Genomic DNA, 25,054 nt, shown 5'->3' with positions numbered 1-25,054 from the left:
CAGGCGGGCGCGGGGCCTGCCGGTGGGGCGCAGGCGGGGGGCAGGGTGCCGCATGGCAGGTAGGGCAGGGCGGGCACGCTGAGCTCAGCAGGTGCGCGCCAGGGAGCAGCGCCTAGCCCGGCCGGGGCAGGACTCTGCGGCTCCCTGGCTGTGGCTGGTGGTTTTGTGACCCTTGGCCCCTGGGCCGGGGCTGGCGGCAGCCGGGCGTTTTTGCAGCCTTCGCCCGCGCGTGGCGCCATCTGCGGCCAGCCCCGTGCCAGCCCGCCGTCGTCTCGCAGGGTTACGGGAGGCCCCGCGGCTGCCCTCGGCCCCGGGCCGCCGGTACTAGCCTGACGGTGGCTCAAAGCGGCCCGGCACCCGCGGCGCGGACGGCGCCCGGCCGAGGGCTGCCGCAGGGGCACCGCGGCGGGGGGAGCGGCGCCCGCCCCGCCCAGTCCCGTGTCCCGGCCGCGGAGTACCGCCGCGCTCGCTGCTGCCCGTCCCCGTCCCCTCACTACGCCCCCCGGGGAGGGGCCGAGCCGGGCGGGCGCCGCTCCCGCCCCGCAGCGCCGCGGGCGCGTGGGCAGGGGCGGCGCGAGGGCAGCGCGCGCCGTGCTGCTGGCCCAGCCACACTCGCCGCGTCCCGCGGGGCTTGGAGATGCTCGCGCGTGCGGCGGCGCGGGGCGCCCCGGCCACCGCCACCTTCGCCGACGACGTGCTGCGCCTCTTCGGGGCCAACCACAGCCTGTCGGCCGGGCAGCTCTCGGCGCTGCTGCACCAGCTGGGCGCCGCGCCGGTCCTCAGCGGGGTGCTGCCGCTGAGCCACCTCCACCACAACCAGGTACCGGGAGCCTGCCGTACTGGGAGCCGGGTCCGTCTCGCTGTCGCTCGGCGGTCAGGGCTGGGCTCAAACGCGCGTCCAGGAACCAGGGCGCCGAGCCGGGTGGGCAGCGCCCTAGGCGCTTAAATCTCCTCGTCGTCGTCGTGTTTCCTCACGTTGAAGTGGGGAGGGAGGGAGGGAGGGAGGAAAGGGCTCCCGGGGCGCTGGGCCCGGGATTCGGGTGAAGGGACCGGTCTACAGGTGAACCCAGCTTGCGGCAGGGGAGAAGCTGCCAAGCCATCGGTGAGCTGCTTCGGGCTGCGGTGCGGGGCTGCCCGTGGGATTAGCTCTAGCTCTAAGTTGGTCAGCTCTTAAATTGACACTTTTTCTGGGTAAATAGCATCTGGACAACAGCAAAAAGTGTATGAGAGTCAGCTGGTGTTTCCGTACAAGGGCTACATAAGCAAATCTTCGGGACTTGTTAAATACAACTGTGATGTGATAGCACGAAGTTCGTTATAGACAGGTCTACTGACATACAGAAACATTTTCAGAATTTTTCACACCTTTCATCTGAGTACAAAGTGTACACCCATCAATTAATCTACTAAAATGTTTAAAATGTTGTTTAATTTACTGACTAAATACCATAGGAATATTGCTTTCCATGAAAATATTTTACCCTGTTTAGTGTCTCCATACAAAACTGAGACCTACTGTTAAAGTCTTATGTAATTTCACATCTCTGTAGTGTCCTAGACTAAGTTAATTTCCTTGAAGGAGACTCTTGAGGCTGGTGGAGATTTCCTTATGCTCAGGAATCAGGGACAAGAAGTCAGTCATGAAAATGAAAGGCAAGCAGGAATGACTATTTGCTCTGGTTTGGTTCTACTCCCTAAGAAACTGAACAGGCATGGTTTTAGGGACCTTGAGAAATTTTTTTTACATTTGGAGTAGTAGGTCTTTTGCTCGTGCTGTGAAAGAGACAAACCTTAAATAAGCTTCCTTTGTTTTAGAAAGAGTGCAATTCTGATGTCTTTACCCTTACCGGAGGTTTAACTGGGAGTTAATGCCACTGAAATCAATGTAGGATTCAGTATAAGCATGGCAATATTTGTGAGAGTCACTGCTTTCAAATCTCACAAATTGAACACTGTTCCAACACAGTGTATTAAAAACATAAACATTCCCCAGCCACACATGTTAAATACAAGTTTGCAGTGTTGAATGTGGCTATGAAAAGGAGCTTTCTTTAAAAGGGCATAGAAACGACTAGATTCTTCAGTCCTTCAGGTTTTCCCTCTGCAAAAGCACGTAGCCCTCGTACACAGGCTTTGGCACAGGCTACGGAGGGGAAAAAAAAAAGTAATGCTCTTCTTTATTACTGTAAATGCATGTTCCTCATAAGTCATTTGAAGTTTAATTGAAACACATTTTTTTACAGGCCTGTTCTAGTTGTGTCCATGTTGAATAATATCTAGTGTACCATACTGAAACGTGTATACTTTTTTGCTGAGTTACTTGTATTCTTTCTTAAAATTGGCCTTCATCAGCTGGGAACATTTAAGCAAGTGCATTTTATCTCCTGGCTTTTGATCCCTTATAGATGTTAGGTGCATGACTTCGGGCAGGTGGTGCATGCAAATGCATACTCATACCAAGTAAATCATATGTGATCATTTTCAAATACTGTGACTCTTTATGCTTACAAGTTGATAATTTAGAGTATCTGCTGGTTATGACAGAAGACGTAAAGCGGCCTAATCTAACTTTGTGTGTTGGAAGGCATCAGAGGCCTAAGCTCTACTGATTCTCTACGGAGGAAAATAAATACCTTTGGAGGGTGATTCAGGTCTTTCTCAGATAGGCTGAATCTATTCAGGATGCATAAATATTGGCTTGTGGGAGGAAACAAGATTTATCTTAGACTTTCAGTTCTTAACTTCAGTGTCCAGAGCTAGTGGGCTGACTCCCAGGCCTTTCTTCCAGCCAAGATAACACACCCCTGCTCTATCAGGGAGCCCCTCATCCAAGGCTGAAGTAATTTTTAGTGGAGAGCTGATCTGTAATGGACAGGTGATACGGCACTTCCAATACTGGCAGGAAGGAACAGTCTCAGTTTTATGCCAGTAATAGTCTTTAGTTTTAATGTTTCATTCATAACAATTTTGGTAAGCCTATTAATCTCACATGAGAAGATCCACCAGAAGCTGATCCCATTTTCTTAAAGATTGAAAGAGTCTGGATATGTAAGCCAGAAGATGGATGCTTGATTTCTGGTTTGATACTAGGTTGACTTGAGAAGATAGGGGGAAAGAAAAAGAATATTTAATTTGCTGATGATGGTGTTTGAATGTATGCTTGTGTAGGCATCTATGGTAACTTATGTCCCATGATGTTCATGAGGATGCTAATTTTTTCCTGTAAAATACAAAAAAGAAAACACTTTTTGAGTACTGTTTTGGAATTTTTCATTGAACTGACTCCAATTCCTTATGTTTTTGGTCTCTTTTTTTTTCTTTTATCATGCACTTTTATAATTACCTTTATTTTGTTCTTACGTTTTCTTTGCTCTTCAATTTTTCTGTTATCACGTTTTCTTAATATATAAGCTAGGGCTCCCTGTCAGAGAAATAAATAGTTACTGAGCAAACTCAAATACTGATCACTGCTGTTTTTTCACATTTTACTGTGGAATTCCAACACATTTTAGTCCTATGAATAAGGGATAAAATTCAGTATAATAGATGTTAGCATGTTTATTCACTCTGTATTTTACATGATTAGCAAGATGTAAAACCACGAAACTATATATGAATTTCTGTCATTGGTTCATTGTAGTATGATAGCCATACATGTGTGTGTGGAAGGATTTAATGACATGGTCAAAAGTTTTGGTCAAAAAATGCATGGAAGGTAAATGGGCATTGGAAAGAAAGCTTGTTAACTATCACCTTTATTTTATGCTTTGATGTAATCACTAAGTGCTAAAATCATGCTCCAATTCCCTTCTTTGACTTCTCTAAATCTATATTTATGTCTAGATGTTATGCCTGAATACTGTGTGTTAATATAATGCATTTTAATTTTTGAACAAAACATTTGCACAAAATGAAGTTAAAAATCTTTATTAATATTCATGATCAGATAATAATTTTCACCTCAAGGTGAGTCAAAACCCGGTAACTTTAGTGTTTCAGATAGACTAGAACCAGGCTAGTATCTTCTTTGATTTTGGGTTTTTTTTGGTAGTAGTTCACTAGTTACAACTTGTGCTTTTTGAAAGAAGGGGGATGATCTGACAGAGTGTGGCTTATGGTCTTGATCCGAGACCACGATCTGATGTTGCCTGGCCAGTGAGAAGATAAATAGGCTTAGTTGTTCTGCCCTCTAAGTGTCTTATTTCTACAGCACCTTTAGCAAATTTCAGCATCCACGGACAGTTTTCAGCTCCCAGCGTAAACAGCTGCCTTGAACATGTCAAGGTGTGTGTGAAATGCCTGAAGCACACAAGTGCATTCAAGCAGCTTTATCTGGTTTGACTTTCTCATGGAGTGCTGCTTATTGAAGGCATGGTCGTCTCCTAGTATCCAGTTCTCACCTGTGCTGAGTGACAAAAAGGTGTCGCCACGTCAGCACTTTGTTACAAGTCGAGGAAGACAAAGTCATATGTCTCTATTTTGCCTTATCCAGGTTCAGGCTAATTTAAAAAAAAAAATGCTGGTCAGATAGGCATTCACTACATTCTTTCTTTGCTGTGTAACCCACTGCTCAGCCCTGGTGTGGGCTAGGCTAGTATTTAATCTGGCAACTTTTAGAAACTACAGTCCAGGTTGCTGTTGGGTATCTTAGTACTTCACATGTGGAATGCTACAGATAAAACAAAGGTAGAGCAAAGATAAGAACATGGCAGAAGATCAGAAAAGGAGCTGAAGCATTTAGAGACTATAGGTACTGTAGCATTTTTTGTTAATTTTCCAGTTAGAGGTCCTCTCTGCATTACTTTTGTCTGAGCAATTGTCCCATCCTTTCCTTCAAAGGATGTGGTGAGCTGGCATCTGCTTGTCATTTATAAAGATACTATTGTAAAGAGATTCTAGATAGTTGGGCATCACTTTATTTCATCTACCATTTTAAAAAAAAAAAAAAGTCCCATATTGGTCAATCATTTTTGTGAGAGCCTTACTAGAAGAAAAGTAAACATCTGTTTGAGTAACCCGGTTGATGGTTTATTTTTTTTAAAAGTGTGAATAGTTTGTGTAAATTGTATTGATTTAAGTCCTCCCCAATTTTGAGGAAAGCTCAGTGATTTTTTTAACAGTTCAGGGACATGATCAGTTATGTCATATCTTTTTTGCAATGTTTGTTAACACTGGGTGACAGTCATATTGCAGCCAGTTCCCTCACCTAATCTTTATGATAGTACTTACTGAATAGCAGGGGGCAGACATGACGGTAGACTTGGTGAGCCAGGACATCATTCTCAGTCCCCTGTTCCATGAGGCTAAATTTCCTTTCTGCTGAGATCATCCGTCAGTCTCACAAAATAAATAGCTTATGTTTTTACAGCAGTGTGGCTGTCTTAATGTATTTATCCGCCAAAGATAAATGCAGAGTTTGCAGTGTGCAAACATGAGTTGCTCCAATCCAAGGCTTCTGATAGATTTAATCTTTTAATTAATCCTTTAATTGTGCCAGTGAACTCATGCAAGCTTGCTTTTTAGCTCTTGGATGTATGTAGAAGTTTACTGAGAGGATGGGGTGACTTATAACAATGAATCATTTATAGGAATCATTATCTTCTGGGTTTGTCCCTGATCAAAATAATAATAATAGTAATTAAATAAAATGCTGTTTCTCATCTTCACATAAAAGAGCTCTTGTCCGATGGTATTTCTTGCTTATTTGTTTGTATGTAGCCAAAGTTCCAAGTTTCAAGTTTACTAATTCATGCTGTGTCTGATTTATTTTCTTTCCATAATCTGTTTTTCTACCTACAACATGGTTTGGATTTTTGTGAACTAATATTAATACTAATATATTAGTATTTTAAAATACTAGTAATCCGTTCTGTATTTCTAGGAACGAGATAGTTAAAGATGATGTCTCTTAGAGATAGTTATGTTATGAATGTTCAGCTTCTACTGGCTTGTTTTTCTAAGGGCTTTCACTGTAGACTTCCAGAAATGGCTCTATGAGCCAGTAATACAAGAAGTACCATATAGGAACTATTCCTATAGACCACAGCTATCCTCTCTTTGTTTCACACTGGACATATTAGCCATGTATTTTGCATTATTCCATGATACAGAGTTAGTGGTAAAATGATTAGGTACGTAACTAATTCAGAAAGCTCCAGAGGTTCACGTATTGGGCTGTTAAAGACACTATCTCCAGTGATGATTTCTCTGTGCGCTATTTCCATTGAGATTAAATGGAGCAACGTGCTTTAAAACAGGAAGACATTGTCAGTTATCAAGCTATATTTATTTTGTATGTGATATTTTGACATTAACACTGACACTGAAAGATGAAAGTATGTGCACATTGCTTGTATATATTTGAGTCTTCAAGGTCTCATGGTCTTAATAAAATTTATACTTATGTTTAAGTTCAAGCATGTACTTGAGTGCTCTGCTAGACTGGCTCATTAAAGAGGAAGGACAGAAACATCCTGAATGCAATCTAGCTGAAGTCACTTGAATTGACCTGCATGTTCTCTTCTTCCAAGCTAAATCAGAAATAGTCACGTTCAAATGGTGTCTGTATGCCTTTCACCTTTGGACGATATTAGAAAAGTATTTATTAACGGAAGTGGAAACAGCTCTGGTGAGGTAAATGACTTGCAGTTGCTTTGGCTTATCTCTAGAAGGAATTTGCTTTATAAATAATATTCTTGAATTATTGGGAGAAGTGCTGTGGAATCTGAAGGCTAGCAAAACTGCAAAGTGCAGGGAGCGACCATTTGTTTTTATTTTGCTAAGGCTTCCAGTGCTCTATTTTTGCAACCAGACTGAGATTTGCTACAGGGAGGGTGATGCTCTAACAATTTCTCATATAGAAGGAAAACATTTGACTTTTTTTTGTCTTGAGACTCAGCCTTGGTATGTGTTTGTTGTACAGAAATAAGCCAAATCATTTTTGTTTACACCCCAAAAATAACACTTTTTCCTTATTGATCATTGTAGGAAATGTGAATAAACAAAGTGTTAGATGAAAGATTACAGCGGTATAAAACATTCCATATTAAAATACTCAATTTTTCTGCAGATGTATGTTTGAAGATATTTCATGGATTGTCTTTTATCTTTTTCGTTGAAAATAACGAACAAAGCAACCTGGCCTGGTTTAGCCAACTGCTAAGTACATTTATCCTTGACCTGTTAGATACTGGTACATCCTGAGCTGAGGGCAAAGCGAAGATCTGAAATAACAGTTTATCTCATTGGAGTATGGGATGGTTTTACAAAACAGTGTTTGCTGGCAACAATTATTGCTATAAAATGAATGAAAAATGTTGAGTGCTGCTAATATTTAGACCATTTTAAAACAGCTAATTTGGGGAGATAAATAAGCATTGTTGCAAAGTGGAAGTGGTTACTTACATGAATAAGCAGTCACTGAATTAGCAAACTTTTTTTGACATACTCTGTCACTGAGATTTTACCTATATCTAGTCTGCTCTTAAATTTAATTATTTTGTAATTACATAAGATTTTAATTACTTTGAAGCTATTTTTCCAAATAGATCATAAGGTTTAACTGTCCTGGTTCATAGGACATAAGATTTGCAAATGTCTGTTGAAAATATGTTTCATTGATTTGTGATTTATGTTACTTAAAATACTTTGAATCACTTTTGTTCACATTAAGTGATCACAGTGTTTTCATGCACAGCGTACAAACAGCGTGTACACTTCCTTGAAAATGCATTACAGTATTCCTCTGTTGTAATTCTTGGATTTCTAAGTGTATGTGTTAGTTTGTGGTTTTGCATTAATGTATTAAGTTGGCAAAATCCCTTTTTGTTTCAGTGCTTGACTGGCGAGGAAATTTTTTCTTTGCATGGGATACCAAACAACAGTCATGTATCAAATTCAAGCTTCCCTACAATATGTCCTGCTGTTTTGCAACAGCTAATTTTTCACCCGTGCGATCATCAGGAAAACTTTGTGGATACGTCTAAACCACGTTCTTTACAAGGTTAGTTAACGTTAATTGCATTAATACTGTGACTGGAGTGGGGTTTTCTTATGGGAATAGTAAGCATTTATCTATACCTAGCAGGAGTGTCTTGTTTAGGAGAATATAGTTGTAAAGTCGGAATATAAAATCCTGTTTCAGGTTAGTGGGCTATGTAAACAAATATCCTATCTCCTGACAGGGATCTATTAAGAATGTTTTAGAGAAAGGTGAAAGAACTGAGTAGCTAGTTATGGAATAATTTGCCCATTATGTGGATGATGGTGTGTGCCTTGAAGCGTAAGGACTCTTGCGAATAGCTGGTTAATAGGAGAGAAGGTGGGAGTACAGAAGGGAAGTTTGTGTAGGTGATTTGCAGTGGGAAATCAGACTTAATGGGATGTGCATGTATCAAGGGAACTCAGAGTAAAATTATTAGGGGACTGCATTTGAGTGGAATTATTTGCAGGTGGGAGTCATGACATCAGAGGAGCCAGTGACTGTTTTATTGAGGAAAAATGCTCATATTCTTTCCAGACTCTGACTCCCGTTTTCATGTCATCTTCTGTGCTGCCCCCTCCACATGCAACATTATCACATGGCTGAGTAGCCTTCATCTTGCTTCCTCTTATTTTTCTCACTATTATTTCTGTACGTATTGTGCACAGAACTGTACAGAGCAGTAAAAAATGTGGGACAGGGAAGATGCAGCAGGTTAATGAAGTCACTTGTTGCACTGATAAGGATCAAATATGTAATGGCCTATTTATTTGACTCAGTATTCCAAATAAATTTATTGTTCCAAGGGATGCATTTGAATTAAAGGTTAGAATGTTGGATGAGCAGGTGCCTAATGTCAGTATTTATGAGTAGAGATACAGCAGGTTTTTTCTTTTGAAATATTAGTATTAATAACATTCTGATTAATATAAGTGATGATATTTATTAAGAATTATAGATCATTCCTAAAACTTAGCTGTGTCAGTGAATAATTAGAATTATATTTCATTAATCACTGAAACCATGGCATCAATTACCATGGTTGTTCTAGATTGCTTATATCACATGAGGGCACATATCATCAAGGGGACCATAATATCTGCATGGGAGGGTAGGATCTGTCTTTCTCTTCTTTTTGTTTGGGGCTGTTTAAGTAGGTTGTACATAGAAATCTTGACCTATAGTTAAGGTCCTAAGCTATTTATGCTATTCCACTTTTTTTTTTTTTTTTTTTTTTTTTATCCTGCCAGCTCAGAAGTAATGTCCAGTAGCCAGTTAAGCAAGGCAGCCTTCTCTCTGTCCCTCTCTTGGCTGCGGTGCAAGAAATCTGCAAGACCCATGGTTAGGGTATTTTAAAACCACAAGTGTATGAGGCTGTGACACACAGTGGTACCTATTTTGAAAGGCCCAGTGCCAAATGCAAATGTTGATTTACGCACACCCCCACCCCATCACAAAATGAATCTGTATTGTGGCAGAATTGAGACCAGCTGATTTAAATTACTGCCTATCAAGCAAAATCCTCTATGTATGTTTCCAGCTGTGCTTATGTGAATTTTCTGCCCAGGGACTCCCACACACTTAACAATATTCTGTCTTCCAAAATATGAACAGACAAGACATACAGAAGAAATTAGTACAGTAAGCTTTACGGGACAGCTACTTGCAATAAAAAAAAAATTGCTGCCGAAGCAGAGTAGAAGTTAAAAGGCAGCACATAGCATGTCTTTTGCCTTGGGGTTTGTATAACTCATATCTAACCTAGCTGACCTTTGAGGCACACTCATGTGCCTCCCTTTCTTGCTTCTCTGAAAGATGATAGGGAGGTGTATAGAGCTCCATGAAATAGCTGGAAATGCGCAGTGGCATTCCGTCTGTCCAAGATGAACAGGTTCAGTGCTCTCTGCTTGGCTTCTTCAGAAAGGTATTCATACCCTTATTTCCTCTTCATCCCAGGACAGGGCTAAGGAAGAGCTTGAGCTTGCCTCAGGAAGGCCCAGAGCAGTCCTCCCCACTTCTTACAGGGAACAGTGCCGAGCAATGGTGTTCTGAGGAGGGCATCTTGCATTCATGCCAGTGGTTTGGTTTTTTTTTTTTTTTTTGGACTTCTTGTGGCTTTGGATATCTTGGCTGTCTCTTTGTTGGGGCTACAGTTCTAGAGACAGAAAGAATAATGGTAGTTGGCAAAAGCTGACCGTGCCACCGGTCTCAGGGGAAGAGAGTGTGTGTCTTTAGCAGATCCCTGCTCTGATACATAAAGTCAGACTAGCCAGCTTTGAGATGCATGGACTCATGAAAAGCTTAGTGTGGATGGAGTCTTAGTGAATAAAACCAATTTTAAGACAGTGGTGCATGCATGATATTGTGAAATATAATCCATAAAGCAGGAACTTTGGCAACATGGGTTGTCTTGGAATGTTACCATGTTATCACTTCCCCCTCTCCACCCCCCCAGTTGTGGTATTTTTCTTGAAGTACCAGTTCCTGTAATTATGTGGTAATTTTTTTTTTTTTTTTTTTTTCCAATTACACTTCAGGTCTTTCTGAACTCAAAGAAAAGATTGTCACAAGGCCCAGGAGCACCTTCCTGGAGAATATCTAAGAAAGATCTTAGATTATTTTATTTGTTTAAAAATTTAATTAGTTTAAACTATTCCCCATACTACTGAGGCTCATTGCAGGATCTATGGAATGCCTAGGATGGATAATAATTTATTCTTTCATTGTCTGAGGTTATTTAATCAATAGATGTCATTTTACTTTTATCTGTCCTAGATCTGGATGGCCCAAAGAACTTGGGATTTTACATACCGATATTTTGTTTCTGATTTACTCACCCAAAGTGGAAGAATAAGGAAGAATTAAAATAATCTATGAAATGCATCTGTCTTCTGGCACCCCTAATCTCTGATAAATCAGGAATAAGAAAGGCTCTTCCTTTTTTTTTTTTTTTGGTGACAAAAGGGGATACTACATACCAGTGGATTAGAATATGTCCCTACTTGTGAGCACAGTTCCTTTAGTACATTATGACACATCTCCCATTGCATTAAGCATACAAAATGGTGACAACTGTATCATTTATAACATGTACTTCGAGTTAAGTGTCCCACTATGTTTTGCTGTTCTGAACAAAGAGTACAAGCATGAAAGTTAGACCATTTGTTAGTGAAGCATATAGTACTGTGAGAACTTCTCTCACAACTTGGCAATAACTGCTTTTTCTGTGCTTGGTTTTAAGCTCCATTCTCCTATCATTTTTGGTGTCCACGGATCTACACACAGAATTTGTAAATTTATCCTCCTTGTCTTTTGTTGTAAAAAGTAATTACTATTGGCTTTTTTTATTGTAATTTTTAAAACTTGTTCTAATTTCCTGTGTCTGATGAAGTAATTTGGGCAAGTACTCTAAATGCTTCATATCTGATAAATAGAGTTTTTACGTTAACTCCGTTTAAAATGTATGTTTTGCACAGAATAATGTGTAGGAGTTGTCTGTATACTAAACTGAAAGCGACTCCTGCTTCTATAGTAATCCCAAACTGTAAACAGTAGTTTGTGACTCATGATGGCATTGGAAGCCCATTTGTTTATTATAGATTTGGTTTCAAAAAGATACAAGTTCAGTTGTAATTTATTTTAATGGAAATTAATCTCCTGTGTAGATTAGTGGATCTACCCATATATAGTTGTGTGGTTTTCTCTCTCAAAATGGCAAATTAATGTTCTAGTTGGCAATGATTTATCTTCTGCAAATGCTTTAAATGTTTCTAATGCTTTCTGTTCTTGACATAATATAAAATTCATTACCTATAAAAATTGTGACACTGTGCAAACAAAGTAGAGCCATTCCAGTTGCAGGTGAGGAATCTAGCTTAGTGTGTTTGCCGATTGTATTGTAGGAAAGTTAGGATGCAGATTGTAATCTGATCTGTTAGTTTTTGCTCTGCAGAAAGGAATTTATGAAAACTTCTCTACATACATGTTGTAAAGCTTATAATAATGCATCTTTCTCTATTATACCAAACTGTTCTCATATAGCAAACATCGTTGGCTTTGATTATTATTTGTAGGTAATTTTTACAGACAAACCCACTTTCTGTGTGGATTACTTTGTGGTTCTGTGACATCGCTTGAGCCAAGCATTGTAGACCTTTTCAGTGCAACCTCTAGAGCTTTTCTCTGTACTCACAGGGACTTGAGATGTCACTGGGAAAAACAGTAGTCGTGCACAGAGGTACAACTTTGAGATGCTTATGAAGAACAGCAACCCCAGCCCACCCCCCACCCCCAACCTGTAATTCAGAATCCAGAATAATTATGGTATGGCTTTGTTCAAGTCCTGGTATCTGAACTCTAAAAATCTGAGACTATGCTTATGGTGAAGGAAGCTAAGTTACGGTGAACCCTGGTGCATTTGCCACTTCTTAGAAAAGGTTTTCCCCATTGTGTACCTAAATTACATGTCCATCTTTTTGAACCTAGAACATCTTTTTTTATATGCTTTCATTTCTCTATTATAATTGTCTCTACTGTCAGCTATCTACCACCTCACCTGTTGGATAAGCAGTGGTGGGCAGCATTTTCAGCCAGCAGAACTACTTTGCATTAGAAGAGGAGAAGGAACATTAGGACCAGAAAGTTACCACCTCAGCATGATTTGAAGGAGTCATCTTTTATCAGGAAGGATTTTTTTTTTTGATCTAGCACAGCCAAGACAGCAGACTTTCAATCTTTGAGTTCTTTAGGAGTAAATGGCAATTAGATCTAACCCTGGAACTAGTATGAATTTTTGTCTTATCTCTGTGCTATAGCTACTTTGACTGTTGGCCTAAGCCTTAATTTTTTCTCTTCGCTGACTGTAGAGACACCTGATTTATACTAGCAGCAGATAGGCTATGCCAGATCTTACACTAGCACAGTTTCCATTTTTAATATGGTAGTCCCAGACAATGTTTCCAGATATTTCTTTTCTGCAGGTATGCATCTTAAGTATCCATGCATTTTAAGATTTTTATATTTGTGAAGTATAATTTCAACCAGGGAACCATTATTTTTCCCAATTCCATGCCTGTTAAAAAAATTCCAGCTGTTAGAAAAATCACAAACAGCCTGAAGTGGGTGTTATACTAAAATATTTTCTATTTCTGCTTGTTTATCCACAGTTTGGGGATTTGGGTTCCTGGCTGTGACTATCATTAACTTGGCATCACTTCTGGGATTGGTTTTAACTCCCCTCTTAAAGAAGTCATATTTTCCCAAGGTTTTAACCTACTTTGTGGGCTTGGCCATTGGTACTCTTTTTTCTAACGCAATTTTCCAGCTCATTCCAGAGGTAAGCAAAGGGAATCATTATTTGGTTTGCATACTAATTACTAAAGTGTATTAATTTTAGAAGCATGCTGCAGTGGGATTCTGCGTGTGGGTTGCAGTCTCCAAACAGTTGTGGGTGGGCTTCAGTGCCATTAGCTACCATCTCTTTCTGACTGGGTGAGCAGAGCCATTAAGATCTACGTCTAGTTGTGCCATGCGAAAGACCAAGGACTGTTCTGCCTCTAGACAGAAAGAGAAATGCATTGGATAAAATTCTAGTGAACTTTAATGTGCTACAGGTTAGACCCTCCTCGTCTTGCACATTACTACTACATTCCACATATAAAGTTCTACTGAATTAAAACACTGTTAACATTTAATCCAAATTAAAAAAAAAATCTAAAAAGATCAGGATCTTTTGTAATTTCAGCCTCATGGAAACTCATGGTCAGTAGAGAGACAGTCTGTATTTTAGGGGAGTACCTGTGTGTGTGGGGTGTGTGTTTGTTTTTCTGGAAATGTGCTAAGATTGCAGACTAATATGCATTGCTTTTTTCTTCACTGTTAGGCATTTGGGTTTGACCCGAAAGAGGATAATTATATTGAGAAATCGGTTGCTGTGTTTGGTGGATTCTATATTCTCTTCTTTGTGGAGAGGATTCTTAAACTGACATTGAAGATCTATAACCAGGTAACAAAACGTATCACTAACTGAACAAGCCTTACCTTAAAGTACCTGTTATATTTTATGAAATACTTGATAGTTTAATACAATGTGGGTTTTTTTCCATTTTATCTGAGGAATTCAGCCTTACCATGTGTTCTGATATATCTGTTTAAAATCCATATTTTTGGATAGGGGAAGCAGTCTCACTTTTTTGAGGGAGTTACAAGCAGAGCTAGCTGGGAACAGAATCCAGATGTGAGTGTGGTCTGCTGTCAGTTGCTCTCAATGGCCAAGTCGTTGCTGTGCTAGATAAACACATCAGAAAAAAGTGGAAATATGTAAGAGCTAGAAAGACTTGAGTCTGCCCCTGGAGATCCCCTTTGGGCAGGAGAAATCAATGTGACTTATATACCTTCTTAGTCATCTGCAAAGTGTAACTGAGCTGACAGTGCCTGAATCTCACCTTCAGTAACTTCAGCTCTATGTTTCCCCATGCTCTGGTACACAGACCTGCTTTAGTGACACTGCAGTTATCCCTGTTGCACAGTGCTCTGCTTTCTACCCATACATCAGAGTACTTTGCTGTGTACTCAGATGAGAGAGACTGAATTTGTCTGAGAAGGCCCTCTCAAAATTTTTGGTCCTCTCTGCGTATGTCTTGTGATGAAAACTGTCCTGTCTTCTTACTCTTACCTCACTTAAGGTCCCCCCTCCCAAACTGTTGCTGATATTGAAGATTATGAAGATCAACTGTCCCTTGTTTGTAATAACTGCACCAAAAAAAAAAAAAAATAGAAAAAATGAATTTGTTGCACTTTATTTTTGGGAACAGTTGTCAAAGGCTGATAAGCTCTATTTGACAGGCAGCCATAAATAACTAGCAGATGTTTATCACTTAAGGTCAGGTGTTCAGCTTGGGAGGTTCTGTATAAAGGTATAAAAATGAAAAATCCCCACAGGTATTCTGATTAACTAAGAGATAAGTTAGGAATTTAGATACGTTTGGAGTTAATTTAAATGTTTACTGCAGCCCATTTAAACATTTACTTGGTGTTGAAAGCAAGGCAGCATGAATAGGATGCCCCCCCCTTTTCCTTTTAGGTCTCTATTTTCTTAGGTTTGTTATTTTGCTTTTGTTTTAATTAGCTACCTTTTTATTTATTTGTCTAATCTAGACTGGCCATAATGACTCCGAAAATGGTGAACAGAATTGTTCTCAGGATAAGACTAACCCACCCAAACCACTATCATCCAGCAATGGGGGGACATGTTATGCAAATTCAGCCGTCATAGAGAGCAATGGAAATCTTGGTTTTGACAGCATCAGTGTGGTCTCAGCACAGGTATGAAAATTGTGTCTATTTATTTATTTTATCCCTGCCAGTCACGTTAAGCATATCTGAGGGGAGAGTTAATATGAATTTTTATTACTTTTGTCAAGTTTTTGTAAATTTACGGCTTATAGCTTGCTTGAGCCCTATGAAAAAAATGTGGGCATTTGAGGCAAGCTTACAGAAGCTGAATGATGCATTCAGTTTGTAGCCAACAGAAAGAGCTAATTGATATCAGTGTTGGGATGGGTACAACAGAGGTATATATTTAATCAGATAATTCAGTTAATTTTGGTGTTGTTGTTGTTACTGTTTTGCTTAAAGAGTGATAGTGTGTTTTAGTGTTGATCCATATTGTGTTCCTGACTACGTAAAGCCGTAAGTGTGAGAACATGATTCCTCCAAATCGATGATTAATGAAGAAAACTAATACAGTAACTTTCATGCAGTATATTGTGAGCACTGCTTGTTCTAGTCCAGTATATTTGGATACTGTGGGAATTATGGAGGTAATATGTTGAGACAGAAGGCATTCCTCCTGGTTTAAGTATTATTCTCTTTCAGATTTGCTCTCTATATTTCTCTGCGTTCATTTTTATACTACAGCTACAACTTCCTTCTGTCTGAGAAGAAAATGGAAGCAGGAAGAGAAAGTTGGTGTCCTTCTTTATTTCTTTCGCTGTACAGGGAGGAGCAATACTGTCCCTTATTTTAAAAAAATAAGAACACATAGAAACAATTCACTGATGGCTAAGGCAGATTTTGGTAGAGTAGAGATTTCTATTTTACCACCCATGTTCTTTAGACAGTAAATTGTTTGCGGGGAGCAGTGAGGAAGCCAGAGGCAGGCCCTAACAGCCGGGAGAGAATCTGAGAGTTCTGCATTGACCTTGCAGGTTCACCAGGGCATTTGATGCACACAGTGTAAAGTACCAGAATTGTACCTGGCCTTGCTGTAGAAATGTCATGAAGTATGGTGGATACTGGGCATTTAAAAAACTAGGAGAAGCATGCTTAATAATTAAAATTGCATGGGCACCAAGAGGGAATTAGTATTATAAGTGTCCCTAAACTGTATTTTGTAGATTTATAAAACATACCAGAGAACCCTCCACTCTCTGCAGAGGCAGTCATCTCCAATGGTATGAGAGTTTTTCTGCCCTGTTTACCAGAAGTTTTATCTGGACCTATTCCATTATTACATTTTGTCTAGCCATCTGCTTACGCATAATATAAACACAACAAAATCATACCATGTATTATAATAATAAAATGTAACTATATAGCATTTATTTCTAGCAACTAGTTTAGATGCAGTGCTTGTGATCATAAAGTATTGTAGGTTACCCCAAGATCCTTTGTGGGATGCTCATACATCTTTTACATTCAGTCTTGACTTTAGGAACTTAAAATTTCACAAAGGCTCTTCTCTACTTATTGTTCGTATGAAAATTCATGCTTTCCATTCTTTCTTCCCCTCCATTTCTCCAAAGCCAGGAAGAGCATATGTTGTATTAAAACCTCCTGAAAGTAAGGGTAAAATTCAGTCTGGAGCCAAGGCTGGCGGCAAGGAAATCCCAGTGGCAGATAGCCCACTGCTGATATTGGAGGTATCAACAAAAAAGCCATCATTACTCTTTTCCTTCTCCAGGCAGGTTCAAAGGGGCCAGGTAGCCTTCAGAGTCATCAGGGGGCAGGGGAGGGCCAAGGTGGCTGAGGGGTTTTGGGGCAGTTAGAGTAGTGCCATGAGGGTAGGTATGCATTCAACTTGACAGGCATTTGGTGTTTATGAAGGAACCATTTGGCATAAGCCAACACATACCTAATAGAATTTTAATATGTCCTTGTAAGCTAAAGCTTATTAGAGAGGGCAAACACAGCCAATTCCTAGAAACCCAATTCCTAGTTTTTAGACTGCAGTTGTTCTGCATTTTGAAAGATTGGATGAAGAAAGTAATTTTTAGAATTAAATCAATACTGTTCACCTAAATTCATTGCAATTACTTAAAAAAAAATTTAAAAGTACATAGATAAAACAACCCAAACCTCAGCACATTTTGAGTCAGTTCCATTCTTGATTAATTCAGCAGCTAATTCTTAATAACATCTTGTTACTCAGTGTTCATTTTCTTCACAGATGCATGGAAAGTTCAGCACGTATATTTGTAAACTATTTATTTCAACAAAAAAGCCCTTCAGGTTTTTATGTTTGTCATACATATGCAATGCTCAAGACTGACATTGGAATTCTCAGCTGTGCAGCTGGTACCAGAAAATGGGTTCTTTACTTAGTTCTGTGTCTAAGCCAGTTATGCCCCCACAGCCCTCAGAAAAGTGTAGGCACACACATGGTTCCCACATAAAACAAATGTGCATTGATGGGAACAAACGTAAGCAAGTATGTACAGGTGACATTTTTGCACATTTGTATTATTTGCTTAGTGTTTTCATTTCTCTTTTAGGAATTTTCATCCTAATAAACTCTTTTCATAAAACCATTGATTTTTTGGAGATGCTTGGCATTTGATGTGAGATTTGTTTTGGTAATAGAAAGTTTTCACAGAACAAAAACTATCACCACATCTCTTTCTTATGTGTGATAGGAGTTGCTAATATACCTTTTCAAAATACAGTCTCCTGAGATTAATATTGTTGCTTTATCAGAAGATACTTGCTGTTGTTGTTGGGGTTTTTGTGTGTGTGTGTGTGGTTTCCAAAAGAATGGTGTTCTTTTTTTGGAAGAAAAATGAATGAATTATTCAAAATGAAAATCTGTGCATTGTCTCAAATTCCGTTTCCTCAGTGAAGCTAGAAACGTGCCCAAGAAAGAAGATGTGCCTTTGGCAGAAATCAGGATGATCTACAAAACAATGCCTCCATCGGTTCTTAGAAAGCTCGAAGGATGGTCACCAGGGAACAAAGAAAAATGTAGGGGAACAGAACTTCAGCTCAGGGAGCTGGATGAATAGGTGGAAGAGCTTTGCTAGTTGTATTTGGATTTTCTCATACTCATGTTTCTTTTTACTTCCAGTTACCGAATATATGTATTTTATGTGGCTTGCTTTGTAATATTTCTTTCTTAAAGTGAAGTTCAAGTTGCCTTTGTGGATTGAGAGGTCTATTACTCATAAGTGATCCTATCTCAAACAGAATTAGTATAGGTACAAATTAATCATCCCAAAAATATGATTGGCATTACTTGTGTGTTAGATGAAACGTCGAGAGGAAAACCTCCAAAAACTGAAGGCAAGCATGTAGTACAAGTCTAAAGCCTATGTGTTTGAGTCAGCAGGGATCCATTGCTCATTTTCACATCATAGAAGTATTATTTCAGGGCTTCCTGTGCACTGAATAGGAGCTGTAAGTGTGCTTTATGGCAGTTGTGGCACTACTCAACCAAGGCGTTACTAGCTACAAGTTCCAAGTGGTGCAATAGGCATATGACTCAAATTCCTGTCCTGTCCCAATGCAGCTCCTACATACAAGGATGTCAGATAAGAGTCTGGTGAGCAAATCATCAGACAGACCTTACTGCTCTGTAATTAAAGATTTTGTAAGAATTTATTAATCATTATATTTCCATGAACTTCAAAATTCAGTTGCCTGGTAGTGTTTGCATTTGATATGGCGAAACTAAAAATTTGCAGTGTTCTTTTTAATAACTAAGGAAAATTGCTTGGAATAATCTGTGACCTTTTCATAAGGAGGAAGAGCTGGTATTCTACACCCTTCTCCTGCAAGAGAAGGAGAAGTGTATAAATATGTCTATGGGCCCACAGATGTATATATTACTGCTTAAGATGTATGTATTACTGCTTATGTATTCCAGTAAGTAAGCACTAATTAATGCCTTATGTGCAAATCCTTTCTTTTTTTTAGGGGGGATATACTATAATTCTTGTAAATATTGTATAACTACAGTACATGCGTGTACAGAAATTTATCAGAATGGATTATCAGGATTTTTTGAGAGGAGATTAGTTTGTGCTCCCAGCTAAAATGGCAGTTCCTTTTATCTGCTTCAAGTTTTTCATTATTTCGTGGCACCACATGTATAAATTACTTCTACTTCTGGGAGGAGTTATTGAGATCCCTGGTGTGTATGAGCATTGCAGTTTTATATTAGCTTGTTGTTTTCATCTCTGAGCCTTCAACTTGCACAGTCAGAATTACCCACTCCTGTTTTTATTAAACATGTGCTCTGTAGAAACTTATTTGAATAGGTGGACTTGACTGTTATTGCCCAAAATTAGAAATAAAGTTTATGGAGTATCTGGATGTGTGTCTATGTTCACATATACCTGGCTGTTACTGTGGTGGCTGAGTGTGTCTCTGAGAGTGTGATGTACTGGCAGTCTGTAACTGGTCCAGATGTGGGTAGGAAATACAGATGCTGTCAGTCACTGTGATCCGACCCTTCTGACTCTACATGCTTAATAGAGGTGACTGAGGAGGCTGTGAGGAGCCTTGGCACTCTTAATCTGACAGAGACTCCAGGGAGACATTCAGGGCACTGTGGTCAGAACTGCTTTCTGTCTCAGCTGAAGGGCATTCAGGTAAAGCTTTGTAGTCAGAAGAGTGATTGGGCCCTGCGTGTTAACTTGTTGAAACAGAAAATGTTTGCTGCTGCTACCTATGCCTTTTGCTTCTTGGACCAAGCATTTTGGTCTCCATATGCAGTAGTGTTTTGTTTTACGCTTGGCATTCATTTAAAGACGGAAGTGTGATTTGTTGGCTTCTTTATTCAGTGTTTTATGAAATTGCTCTATTGTGTTATTTTTTTCCAGGAAGAAGCTATCCAGGGCAGCTTATGCAAGTGTCTTCACGGGCGTCCGCTGTCCAAGATTGGGACCATTGCTTGGATGGTAACACTGAGTGATGCCGTACATAATTTCATAGATGGTTTGGCTATTGGTGCTTCTTTCACTTTGTCTCTGCTCCAAGGGCTTAGTACCTCCATAGCCATCTTGTGTGAAGAGTTTCCTCATGAACTGGGTAAGAAACTTCATTCAGCATGTTGCTTACTGTGGAAATCTCTGTTGTAGGAGGTTGTGCTGCCCGAAAGTTGGCATAGATAGAAAGAAAGCTTAGGCAATTTAATGGAAAAAAATTAATCAAAAACTTCCCAAGCACCAAAATACATGTCTAGCACAGGAAGTTCCCAAGCACAGGTGGGTGGAAGCTGGGAGTATGTATTAGAGAGCTATTAATTGCCCTGTTCATGTATGCTGCATACACTGTTGTGTTAATTTTTTTTAGATCATTATAGGTAGTTCTGTGTTCCTGTGCTCTTAGCTCAATTGCGTATCACCTGCTTGCTTTAGAATATTTCAGTTACTTTAGTATTGAAGGCAAATCTTCATCAATTACTTGAATGAAGAAAAATAGCAGGGGATTATAATTTGTATACAAATAATATATTTTCTTCAGACATCCTTTGAAATCAGAAAATAATCACACTATTGTTTTCTGAAGATGGGGGTTTTTTTTTTCTTTCTTCTAGGGGATTTTGTCATATTGCTTAATGCAGGAATGAGTACTCGGCAGGCTCTGTTTTTCAACTTTCTGTCTGCATGTTCCTGTTACCTTGGGATGGCTTTTGGTATATTGGTAGGCAACAACTTTGCTCCTAACATCATCTTTGCTGTAGCCGGTGGAATGTTCCTGTACATCTCTCTGGCAGATATGGTGAGATATAATTTCATTTTCAGTTATTTATTTTTCTGCAAGAAAACAAAGACTGCACTAAGTCTCTCCAGTAGAATTTATTATTTTGACCCTCTCTTGCCAGTGTCATCTAATTATTATTAGATCTTAAATCATCAATTATAACCTTAATGGACGTGCACAAATAGTTATGCTTATTCATGAAACATGAAAGTCTTTCACTTCACAAATAGGGCTGATCAGATTATTGCTGAAAAGAGTTTGAGACACAAGCTTTTCATGTATTTGAGTGGTTTCATCAAAAAAAAAAAGTGTATAAATACTTTGTTTCAGCATCTTAAAGTGGCAAAGTATTTTACCTTATTATTTTTAAAAGGTTTGTTTGTCTATTTAAACCGTATTTTGAAAGAAAAGGAAAAGATAGGTAAAATGAAACAAAATACTTAGTTTTGAGTTGAAGGAGAGGTGTTGTGTAACCACAGTGATAATTTTGGGATTAAGTGAAAAACCTGACTTAAATTCTATTCTGGTTTAAATTAACAGTACCAGTCCCAGTTTCTTGGTTCAGACTAAAAAAATTTGCTGAACTCTATTCAAAACAGTCTGTCTATTTTTTAAAGTGTGCTAGAAGATACAAGCCAAAGAAATTGTGCTAAGATCCAGATCAGATTTAGACCTTGGGAAATAAAATCTGGATTCACAGACAGTCAGCATTGTTCCTAATTTACTTTTATAATGATGTTTTATCTGAAAATGAGAGAGATCTTTCAAGAATTTTAAGTTTTATTATGTTTAATTCAGTGTGGTAAGAACAGATGTATCTGCAAAGGTCTTTACAGCTGCCACATGAGAATCCATTTGAGTGTAGAACTGGAAGAGTGAGGCCTGAATTTAGAAAGATTTGAGACCCCAGTCTGGTTCTATACACGTTTAAGAACTGTCATATAGTTATAGTGACTATTTCATTAAATACTATTATGATTTAGGTAATAACGTAGGATTTAATAAGTAATAATGTTAAATGAACAATATAAATAGTTTATTTTACAAGTTTGCAGTACCTTAATTGCTAATGCTTTTCATTTAGTTTCACTCATATAATGAATAGTAGTGCACTGAACTATGATGTATAAAACTCATGGCATAAATTTAGAGTGGCTCAGCTTAAATTTGTTATTAAATCCATTAAAGTAGGTAACATTCTTTTCTTTGTATCTGTTGTCCTGTTCTCTCTGTTTCTTTCTTTCTGTCTCTCTCCCTTCCCCTCCTCCCCAATCTCTCTTTTTCTAGGTTTTTGGATTGTTATCAAATACCTATCTGAATTTTTCTTCCCCCTGAAAAGTCTGAAATAGGGTATTCAAGTGCTATGTGCAGAGATCTGGCTTTCCACTTTCTGTTACGATTTTCACACACTTCTGGTTTGCTTGTCCAGAAGCAGGTAGGATTAACTAGAATGTCATTCCTTCCTTCTTTTCTTTTTGCTGTTCTTTTTTCCTCCAGTATTGGCATAGTCCAACCTCTGCCAGTAAGATCACTGTGTGATGAGGCTGTGGGCATGTGAGAATGTGTACGCTGAGGTGTGTGCACAAATGAGTCTTGCTGTATGGCATGAAGCTGATCTGGTTTGTTGTCTTTGCCTCTTGTGCAAGAGGATTATGGAGTTCTGGAGTGATTTCTGGGAAGGTTTGGCTGCTTCTCACTAACCTTAGTCTGTTCTTCAAGAATTGCATTACCTTCAAGGGCTGTTTTTGCCTTGTGAGATCAAAGAAAGATACGGTTTCTGATTCACTCAGACTGAAGGTTTCTAACCTAATGCTGAAATATACAGTCTTCATTGCATTCTGGCTATACTACTCTCAGAGCAACAGAAGAAGAACTTATTTGAGTATGTTTGTCAAAATCCACTGCAGTTGACGTTATCTGCTGCAAACACATAGCCCAAATCACCCCATGCAGGAGACTTTATCGCTAGTGTTTGTCTGCCATCACCTTCATTGGCTCAGAGGAAGTATCTTTGTTTCTGCAGGGTTTTTTTGCTGTATACGCTATTGTGTTACTATTAAAATGCATGTTATGGAATGAAGAATCCCTTCATTGCACTGCATTGTAATATTGCATGTATTACCACCAGTTTTACAACGTTCTTCTTCTTTCTTCCTTGCTTTAGCTCTACCTCATCAGCCCACCAGACCTATTTGTAACAGGTTTCTTACTTCTGAGGGGTTGTCTGTGTTTTCAGCTTCACTTCGTTTGCTTATAGATAAATCAGTAGAATCCTAATCTTCCATTTCCTGAACAAGGATTTCTCTGTTAGTACTAGTGAAGGAAGAAACACAACATTTAGCAATACAAGGGCAGGTGCCCCTAGCAACATATGGACAACAATTGGACCCTATGAAACTGCTGGAATCAAAAAGAGGAAATTTGCATGAGAGACATGCAGTAGAGAGGAACAAAACACCATTTCAGTTTACAATCCTTGGTGATGTGGTTTTTCAGGGTAGTTAGGGTGACCTGTTCCTGTGACTGCCTTCACCTTCTATTATTTCTAATAGTCAGTCCGAAGTCAATATGGTTCAGTTTTTAATACCTTAAGTTATGCACGCTACCACGAGATGGCAATACTTACCTAAAAATATCCCTTTTTTCAGTTCCCAGAGATGAACGATATGCTGCGAGAGAAAGTGACAGGGAGAAAGATGGATCTCACATTCTTCCTTATTCAGAATGCTGGTTTACTGACGGGGTTTACTGCTATACTGCTGATTACCTTGTATGCAGGAAATATTCAGCTGTGATAATGCAAGTGAAAATGGAATCAGTACTGAAGACTTCAAGTAAATTACAAAGGGAAGACACTTGAAATCCATAAAGGGACATTCATTTAATTGACTTGGTCTTGAAACGGTGACAAGTCCTGTCCTATCCCCCTTGCTTCAAATACAGGAAATTCTTCTTTAGGACTTGCAGTCAGTTCACATAGTAAGAGCTGTCAACTTCTGTACTATGCCAAAGAACCGATTCTAATATTTTTATTTCTACTTAAAATTATCAGACATATCTGAACTGTCATAGAGAAAGGATGTTACTTGGCCAGTAGAATTATGTAATACATGCAACTCAAGACCAAATGAAAGCTGAGGTCCAAGGTGCTTATTTAAAAGAAAATAATGGAGTCTCATATCCCTTTTTAACTGTGATGAAGGCAAGCAGTTTCAAAACTGGTTAATTTTCATGACTTTCATGCAGGATTTGTCTGTGTAACATCCCCTTCCCTCAGCAAAAAAAAAAAAAAAAATCAAACTATTTCAGAATAGGTACTAAGGAAGCTAAGATTTTTTAATTACCAATTAACACTGGAAGGAAAGATACTGGTTTACTGCTTTTGATCTTTTCTCTTTATAAGTGCACTAGGGAATTGTTGATTTATTTTGAGAACCACTTTAATTAGAGGGAACCTGTGTTAAATTTATGACAATATATCAACTCCATAATATTTTAGAAACATTGACTATTTAAAAAATGTTCAGGCATTTTGTATTTTATGAAAATGATAATGTTTTATATTTAAGTTCCACAAGTATCCCTTTTAAAAAAATCAGTATTTTGGGTTAAAATTTTTAAAGATTTATTGTTACTTTTACAAAGTGGAATTTAGAAAAAACTTGCTAAAATCAACATTCCAGTAAGCTTTTTTGTAATTTAAATAGATTTTTTTGTGTGCGATTGGGTGAACATAAGTGAAACTAAAATATACAAACTGTTATCACAATCAGTTGCATGTGAACTTTCTAAAATCATGCTTATATGTATGAGTTCTTCTGAAATAAACAATTCAGCTACTCTGGTGTTGTAAGATGTGTGCAAGGAAATTCATAAAATAATATATTCTATTTCAGTCACTACTAAGCTTTGAAAGAAGCGTAGTAATTCTCTAGTAAGTTACTTTTCTCATTGTTTTTTAGGCAAGATTTACAACTTCAAAGAAGATACTGTTTCTTGACATATTTTCTGGCAGGAAGGGACAAATCTTTTATTTTGAATTCACTATTAAAATATATTTTCTATCAGGTAAAGGATTTATTTTAATATTTT

At 38.7% G+C, this 25,054-nt stretch overlaps 1 protein-coding gene across 2 annotated transcripts; it reads left to right on the top strand.

Moving 5' to 3' along the window:
• Nucleotides 1–593: 593 nt before the first annotated feature.
• SLC39A8 (solute carrier family 39 member 8) lies at nucleotides 594–24,801 on the top strand. 2 transcript variants are annotated; one of them, XR_012628754.1, is made up of 9 exons: nucleotides 594–820; nucleotides 7,834–8,002; nucleotides 13,147–13,316; nucleotides 13,863–13,985; nucleotides 15,137–15,304; nucleotides 20,080–20,287; nucleotides 20,796–20,980; nucleotides 22,250–22,397; nucleotides 23,611–23,725. XR_012628754.1 is itself a non-coding variant. In XM_074866846.1 (8 exons), the coding sequence occupies exons 1-8, from the start codon at nucleotides 638–640 to the stop codon at nucleotides 23,755–23,757; spliced, it is 1,353 nt and encodes a 450-aa protein (XP_074722947.1). In that variant the 5' UTR covers nucleotides 596–637; the 3' UTR covers nucleotides 23,758–24,801. The 2 variants fall into 2 exon arrangements, 1 of the variants encoding a protein (XP_074722947.1); XM_074866846.1 differs by lacking the exon at nucleotides 22,250–22,397 and having other exon boundaries at nucleotides 596–820; nucleotides 23,611–24,801.
• The last annotated feature ends 253 nt before the right edge of the window (nucleotides 24,802–25,054 follow it).

This window comes from Strix uralensis, chromosome 4 (assembly GCF_047716275.1).
Source record: "Strix uralensis isolate ZFMK-TIS-50842 chromosome 4, bStrUra1, whole genome shotgun sequence".
NCBI classification, from domain to species: domain Eukaryota; kingdom Metazoa; phylum Chordata; class Aves; order Strigiformes; family Strigidae; genus Strix; species Strix uralensis.
This window is presented reverse-complemented; position numbering and strand designations above follow the sequence as displayed.

Excerpts from the sequence above, each read along its gene's own strand:
- SLC39A8 (XM_074866846.1), top strand. The coding sequence starts at position 638 with ATGCTCGCGCGTGCGGCGGCGCGGGGCGCCCCGGCCACCGCCACCTTC. Across the intron at positions 15,305-20,079 it reads TCAGTGTGGTCTCAGCACAG|GAAGAAGCTATCCAGGGCAG; the intron begins GTATGAAAATTG and ends ATTTTTTTCCAG. Across the intron at positions 20,288-20,795 it reads AGAGTTTCCTCATGAACTGG|GGGATTTTGTCATATTGCTT; the intron begins GTAAGAAACTTC and ends TCTTTCTTCTAG.